Source organism: Salvelinus fontinalis, chromosome 16 (genome assembly GCF_029448725.1).
Source record: "Salvelinus fontinalis isolate EN_2023a chromosome 16, ASM2944872v1, whole genome shotgun sequence".
Lineage (NCBI taxonomy): Eukaryota > Metazoa > Chordata > Actinopteri > Salmoniformes > Salmonidae > Salvelinus > Salvelinus fontinalis.
Genome location: NC_074680.1, coordinates 47,016,774 through 47,024,826, shown reverse-complemented (window position 1 = coordinate 47,024,826; position 8,053 = coordinate 47,016,774). Strand labels below are relative to the sequence as shown.

Sequence of the window (8,053 nt, the reverse complement as noted above, 5' to 3'; positions counted from 1 at the left end):
CACCTGTGTAATAAGCATGCTGTTTAATCAGCTTCTTGATATGCCACACCTGTCAGGTGGATGGATTTTCTTGGCAAAGGAGAAATACTCACTAACAGGGATGTAAACAAAATAGTGGACAACATTTGAGATAAAAGCTTTTTTGTGCGTCTGGAAAAAGTCGGTCCACCCCCCCCACCCCCGGCTCATAAAACATGGCACCAACACAGAGTTTATTCTTCTGTTCAGTGTAATTCTAAGAGTATAGGTAAGACCCAAAGACAATCTCCGAATGTCATTACGCTCTGTTGTTTTGTAACAGATGTCCCTTTCCGTTCGTCAGGCGGCGCCGTCCGCGCTCCGTTCGTCAGGCGGCGCCGTCCGCTCTCCGTTCGTCAGGCGGCGCCGTCCGCTCTCCGTTCGTCAGGCGGCGCCGTCCGCTCTCCGTTCGTCAGGCGGCGCCGTCCGCTCTCCGTTCGTCAGGCGGCGCCGTCCGCTCTCCGTTCGTCAGGCGACGCGGTCCGCTCTCCGTTCGTCAGGCGACGCGGTCCGCTCTCCGTTCGTCAAGCGACGCGTTCGTTCGGTGGCTGGAATTATTTGAGTGGACAAACATGTGCAGGTAGCCTACAACATCCTGACTTGGCGTGTTCATGTCAAATAAATTAAATATTTTGTTGCTAAAGGCATCTTCACTATTTGGCACACAGGAGGTCCTGTGTTAATATTAACATCCCCGAATGCCACGGTATAATTCACACGGATTCTAGGTTAGGTAATATTTAATGCAAATAATCCAAATATACAAAATGTAAGTTTCCAACCTTGATGAACTCATTAAAGGAAATGGAGTTGTCTCCGTTCTGGTCCGCCTCCTGGATGGTCCTATCAGCGATGCTGCCCAGCTGCTCGTCAGAGATGTTCACACCAACCATCATCCTAAGAACCTGGAATAAACATGTTCACAGCAACCATCATTCTAAGAACCTGGAATAAACATGTTCACACCAACCATCATTCTAAGAACCTGGAATAAACATGTTCACACCAACCATCATTCTAAGAACCTGGAATAAACATGTTCACACCAACCATCATTCTAAGAACCTGGAATAAACATGTTCACACCAACCATCATTCTAAGAACCTGGAATAAACACGTTCACACCAACCATCATTCTAAGAACCTGGAATATGTTGACAAAGTTCCTTAGAGTCTAGAATGTACAGTTCTCTAAGTCTTAACACCAGAGATGTTAAGTACAAGATGACCTAAATGTAGTATACATAAATACTGAGTATAAATTTTAAAAAACACACTTAATTTTCTGGTAACAAAGGGTGAAAAACTAATTCAGGCTTGAAATTCCAGTGTTAATATGGGGAGGTAAGCACTCAAGGCAGGTGCATGATATAAAGAATGCTAGGCAGCCATTTTGTCTTCAAAACAAGAATCAGCTTCTCCGGAGTCATTGAACCCTGAGATTACAGTGATTGTAGGGAACATCCCAGTCCGACAAACAGGTCATACATCATTGGGCACATCCCAGTCCGACAAACAGGTCATATATCATTGGGCACTGCCCACCTAGACACACAGGTCATATATCATTGGGCACTGCCCACCTAGACACACAGGTCATATATCATTGGACACTGCCCACCTAGACACACAGGTCATATATCATTGGGCACTGCCCACCTAGACACACAGGTCATATATCATTGGGCACTGCCCACCTAGACACACAGGTCATATATCATTGGGCACTGCCCACCTAGACACACAGGTCATATATCATTGGGCACTGCCCACCTAGACACACAGGTCATATATCATTGGGCACTGCCCACCTAGACACACAGGTCATATATCATTGGGCACTGCCCACCTAGACACACAGGTCATACATTATTGGGCACTGCCCACCTAGACACACAGGTCATATATCATTGGGCACTGCCCACCTAGACACACAGGTCATATATCATTGGGCACTGCCCACCTAGACACACAGGTCATATATCATTGGGCACTGCCCACCTAGACACACAGGTCATATATCATTGGGCGCTGCCCACCTAGACACACAGGTCATATATCATTGGGCACTGCCCAGCCAATACAATGCAGCCGATTGCAGAAGAGGAAGGTTGCACAAAAAGTAGCCCAAAACATTTAGTTGGGGTTGGAAAGTTACCCAATTTTTCTCAGTACATGGCAACTTCCCCTTCCTTTAGAAGTGAAACGCTTTAGAAGTGCAATAATAAAATATTCTGATCAGTAAAATAGCCCTTTCTTACTTGGCAGTCTCTACATTTACTGTAGGAGGCTCAGATTACAGCATGACTTGCGTAACAAACCTATGACAAAGGTCTCTGTGTTTTCAACAAAAGCAGAGAATAGGAGTATCTCCCTTTGAAGCTGGTTATTCCAGTGTAGGTCCCAAATGTATTTATCCTCCTGATACATACTCCATTACAACAGTAAAGCCCCGATTCTCCAACGACAATACGGCCTTGAGGTCTTGAGACTTACGTTGTTTACATTTACATTTAAGTCATTTAGCAGACGCTCTTATCCAGAGCGACTTACAAGTACATACATTCATACTTTTTTTGTACTGGTCCCCCGTGGGAATCGAACCCACAACCCTGGCGTTGCAAGCGCCATGCTCTACCAACTGAGCCACACGGGACCCAAGTTGTTGAGACTAGGGGTCCCCCTAAAAAACATCAAAGACTTGGGCAGCCCCCAAAGAGTGTGTAGTTTGTACCCTGACCCCATCCTGACCTGTAGCAGCTCGTCACGGGAGATCTTATCATCTCTGTCCAGGTCATACAGCCGGAAAGCAACTGGAGAAGAGATGGAAGAATTTAATGTGAAGTCAACATTTTAAAAAGCATTTTAATGTCCATCATGAAAATTAAGTCAAGCTCATTTTTAAATAAAAGAGTAGTGGAAAGAGGTGATAGAGAAATAGTCAAGTGTTCTGGGATCCAGGCTAGATTTGCCCAGACTGTTTGTGTCGTCTTGACAAGGAGTTGGCAAGACAGTACAAACACACCTGTGACCAGGCTAGGGCCTAGCCTCTGACTTACAGAGCAGCTTATTGCTCCTGCTGTTGAGTGGCTCGGAGGCAGTGGGGTCCTTGTTCTTCTCGTTGTCTTCTATGGGACGGAAGTGAGCAAGCGTCCTCATGAAGCCTCTGAAGTTGACCTGGTCCTCCCTGTCCGACCAAGTGGGGTGAAAATAACAATCACTTACACCCATCAATAAATAATCCTGCACCACAGTCAAATAGCCATTACTCCAGTCAACCACCATGCAAATTGGTAGGTTATAACAGAGGCCTACATATAGACTGAGCATCGTTTCTAGGGTACGGTAGTGAAAGCTTAAACTGTATAATTTGCTTCCTAGCCATCCAGTAAAATAGTCCTTCACTAGTTAAGACTCGAGGTCACTACACCTCAGACCAATCTTCTACCAGGCCATTCATTCTGGCACGCATGACTCAGTCTAACCTGACAGACAGACGTGGGTCATTCATTGAGAAGTGCCTTGAACAAAGACACAAAATCATGTCAGTGCGATACCACTGACAGCTAGTCAATTACAGTGTAATGGTACACGTCGACCCTGCAGACAACAGACTCCTGTCCTGATTGAACAGCTCCCCCCGCCTGTCCTCCAGTCATGCTCTAGCCTGGTTCAAGATCCGTTTGTGCCTTCTTACTAAATTATATGATGAAAATAATCATACAAGTGGTCAAGACAGCACAAAACAGATCTAGGACCAGGCTATAATGCTACAATCTGCAGGGCTGTGAACCAGGCTATCTCTAGACTCCAGAGGATCAGTAACACCTATAAAGTCACAGCTAAAATGAAGTCGCCTTCACACTGGTTGTGTTGGGAATGTAATGATATAGGCCTACCCAAGGCAACCATAAAAACATGGAACTTTCATGTCCATTTCAAAGAGCCAGAACCACCGTGTGTACAGAAAACTAGCTTAAAATGTGCAGTTTGTCTTCCACTTTTAAATAGTTGTCAAATACACACAAACCATTCATTTGTAAAAACCCTGTTCCAACAAAATAAATGTTTAACGTATGTTTAATGTATTACTAAAAATGGTTGTTGTAAGAGTGACTCCCGGCTATGTGCACCCTTGAGGAAAACAGTGAAGGACACACAGACGACCGTAAAAGAACAGAGACGACCGTAAAAGAACAGAGACGACTCACCCCTCAGGAAAGAAGGCATTGATGATTCTGTCTCCCAGAGGATTGATGGCCAACTCTGGGATCCGCTGGAAATCTTCCCGACTACACAAACCAGACAGACAGTGTGAGGAGAGTTAGGATGAACTCAATGACAACAAAAGGGAACGTTGATCTATAGTCTCAGAAGAATTAGTCTCCACATCACACTACCAGATAAAATCGGCAGATATCACTGATAGGACACTGAATAAATAGTGTGATGATATGACAATGATTCGAATGTTGTTTTCATTTGGCCGTATGATTTGGATCCCAAATGTTGACTCGCTGTGTCTTGAACAGTCAAATCGACATTGAGAGTCTGCTTGGGTGAACGGACGTGGCCAAGGTGGCGTGTGTCTGTCTGCGGGTGAGATATTCAACCCAGGGGAGCGGATGGGGCTGTAGTGTTGTGTCAACCGATGAATGATTAAGACAAGTCACCTTGGATTAACCACACTGTCTTCAGCCAGGCCCACTGTATACCATAATGCAGACTGGATGCTTCAGTGAGAGAGAACACAGAACTGGCTATGTGTAAACAGGCACTAGTGTGCCTACGTTCAAGTGTTTACAGTCACGTAGTGACCTGAAACTGACCCACACCCCAGCTTAACAGTAACATGTCAAAGACACTGGTTAAATGAGAGTTAAATGTGTGGCTGAAATCTAGGAAGCTTTTCTTATACACAGTTAGAAGTCACTCCGAGAGATAAGAGCTGTGATTAAAAAAGGTGACCATTTTCCTCTGAAGATCAGAGAGGACAGTCAAGACGGTCTGTCTAGTCTAACGTTTGCTGTAACGCGTGATCTGACAGTAGTGAGGTCTAGTCTAACGTTTGCTGTCACGCGTGATCTGACAGTAGTGAGGTCTAACGTTTGCTGTCACGCGTTATCTGACAGTAGTGAGGTCTAGTCTAACGTTTGCTGTCACGCGTGATCTGACAGTAGTGAGGTCTAACGTTTGCTGTCACGCGTTATCTGACAGTAGTGAGGTCTAACGTTTGCTGTCACGCGTTATCTGACAGTAGTGAGGTCTAACGTTTGCTGTCACGCGTTATCTGACAGTAGTGAGGTCTAACGTTTGCTGTCACGCGTTATCTGACAGTAGTGAGGTCTAACGTTTGCTGTCACGCGTGAGCTGACAGTAGTGAGGTCTAACGTTTGCTGTCACGCGTTATCTGACAGTAGTGAGGTCTAACGTTTGCTGTCACGCGTTATCTGACAGTAGTGAGGTCTAACGTTTGCTGTCACGCGTTATCTGACAGTAGTGAGGTCTAACGTTTGCTGTCACGCGTTATCTGACAGTAGTGAGGTCTAGTCTAACGTTTGCTGTCACGCGTGATCTGACAGTAGTGAGGTCTAACGTTTGCTGTCACGCGTGATCTGACAGTAAAGCGAGGTCTAGTCACACAGACTCAAGCAACTGCTGCTGTTGACATTGCAAACAGTGTTGTTAAGACTAGACCGACACCCAGGACAAAAAAGAAAACTTCTTACCCAGTGGCAAAATACACCACTAGTGTGTACTGTAGGTTATGTCTGAGCCAAGAGGAAAGCCTGTTGGCCAACGGGAGTTGGAAGCTACAAACTTCAAAATGGGCACGCAATTTCAAAACCACACCGGCTCAGAATATACTTGCATTGCCACTTTCAAGTAGGGGAAATGGTTACTTGCCTCTCAGCGATATTCACTGGCATGCAGACAGTTTCATTGCATATTACCCAGTTGGCTCTGATGATGTTACAAGAGAAGCAAATGTAGGGAGGAAGGGTAATCATGAACCAAGTAAAAAAAAAAAAAAAAAAATGTCTTGCAGACATCTCATATCCACCTTCTGGTTATTTCAGTAGTTACTGAGTGTTTCACAAAGCATTTCACACACACACGTGTATGTATGTGTATGTATGCCAGTACTGCTGTTGGATGGTACTGTACCTGAGCGTGCCATTCTCTCCTTTGTCCAAGCTGGTGAAGCGACTGTAGAGCCGGGTGATCTGGCTGTGGGAAACTGCAAAGAAACACAAAGTGACAAGATTGTTGGGCATAAGCTTCTAAATGTCTCACATCGCAACGTACTACAACCTTTTAACACAAAATAGTACAATAATGTAGCACTGACTTTACTAAGCGCTCCTTTTGAGGAAAACACGTCCTTATTACGTGTGGTTGTCTCACCTAGATGGGTGCACTAACTAAGTCGCACTGGATAAGAACGTCTGCTAAAGTACAACAACAAAAAATTGTAACTGAGAAGGAAATGTATAGTTTGTCCCTTTTTAATCAATAAAATGTGTTCATAATTTAACGTCAGCAGCTAACGTTAGTTGGTTTCTTTGCTGTGATCTACTGGAATAACGCATAAGTATGGGGTTTAGTACAGCCCAGGCACCAGATAGACGTAACACTGATCTCTCACTACAATAATTAAATGTCTTCAACAGATCAGCTCATTTCAAGGGACAGTAGAAAAACATAACACCACAACACACTAACTAGTACTGGCGTAATGTACAAACACTAATCCAACTAGCTAAAAATATATAGTTAGCTAGGTGGAACAATGCGCCTTTGTTACTCTAGAGTGCGAGTTTGTCATCTAACTGCTAGTTGGCTACAGACTACAGTAGAGTCAATAATGCTAACAAGCTAGCTAGTTATCAGGCAGTGGTAAAAGTGGACAATTCAACTTACAGCCGGTCTCCTTTTTGATTTCTTCAATCTCCTCCTCTCTCAGTAATGTCGACGCTCTGGATCCCATTGTAAAGTCCTACGCTAACAAGTTGTTTCTGCGGTTTAGATTAGCTTGCTGATTCGTGCTAGTGCTATTCTAGTGCTATTCTAGGGCTATTCTAACTAGCTAGCGAAAAGATGGGTACACGAAGGTAGCAAGCTAGCAATTTTGTAACGTGGCTATGGTTTACGTTGAATCCTACTGTTGATGATGATGATGATGATGATGATATCCTTGTGATCTTTTAAATGATTCCAAGTTTGACTCTCACACAGCTGACCGAATAGGTGTCAACTTGGTCTTGTGTTTTCAACACTCCGCGGAGTGGCTAGCTGGGACGGTCTTTTGACAGCGTTTCGCCCTGTGGGCGGTGGTACACGTCACGGTGGGTGTATATTTCAGCGCACAGCAGCAGAGAGGTGACGTCGCCCCACACAGTGAAATGACAAGACCACCTTCTTAAGTGTTCTCTGTGTGTCTTGTTGCATTTCAATAGAATACAGAATTTAAAAAAATATATGTTCAGGTCTATATTTGAACACCATCCTCCTTGTACTGTTTTCTAAATAAATATTGTGTATTTTTTTAAATATTATGTATAAATGTTTTTTTTTTAAACTGCGTCGAGAACAAGCAGAGTACTAGTGATGGGAAGTTCGACTCGTTCAGACAAAAAAGTGAATCTTCCCGACTCATTTCGTTCATTTTATTCAAACTAAGGATATACCAAATCCATCAGCTCAACAGTTGTTAATGAAGCCAGCAACTCTGATACCAAAAGTCCCTTTTTAAAGACTTTATTTTGAATCCCATTGGGAGAGAGAGAGTGAGAGAGAGGATCACACACATACAGTTTATGGTAGCAAGGTAGCAAGGTATACTGTAAAACTCACACCATATCATACACATATTGGCTTCAGATGGATAAGTCTGTTTTTGGTAGTTGAAGAAGTCGACATGTTGTGAAGTATAGGGAGAGACAGAAGTGCTCACACACATTTTTTTATTTTTTATTTATTTATTTCACCTTTATTTAACCAGGTAGGCTAGTTGAGAACAAGTTCTCATTT

The 8,053-nt window shown here is 43.8% G+C and overlaps 1 protein-coding gene and 1 non-coding gene across 2 annotated transcripts in view; both read right to left on the bottom strand.

The window, feature by feature from the left end:
* LOC129813268 (calcineurin B homologous protein 1) overlaps window positions 1–7,378 on the bottom strand; it is an 8,937-nt gene extending 1,559 nt beyond the window's left edge. Inside the window, exons 1-6 of the mRNA XM_055865582.1 lie at window positions 6,944–7,378; window positions 6,188–6,260; window positions 4,231–4,311; window positions 3,079–3,206; window positions 2,771–2,832; window positions 801–923 (exon numbers count right to left, since the gene is read on the bottom strand). Coding sequence (XP_055721557.1) covers window positions 801–923; window positions 2,771–2,832; window positions 3,079–3,206; window positions 4,231–4,311; window positions 6,188–6,260; window positions 6,944–7,010 — 534 coding nt within the window. The 5' untranslated portion in view covers window positions 7,011–7,378. The remainder of the gene's footprint in view (window positions 1–800; window positions 924–2,770; window positions 2,833–3,078; window positions 3,207–4,230; window positions 4,312–6,187; window positions 6,261–6,943) is intronic.
* Window positions 2,602–2,677, bottom strand: trnaa-ugc (transfer RNA alanine (anticodon UGC)). Its single transcript has one exon. It is a non-coding gene; the product is annotated as a tRNA-Ala (tRNA).
* Window positions 7,379–8,053: the final 675 nt, after the last annotated feature.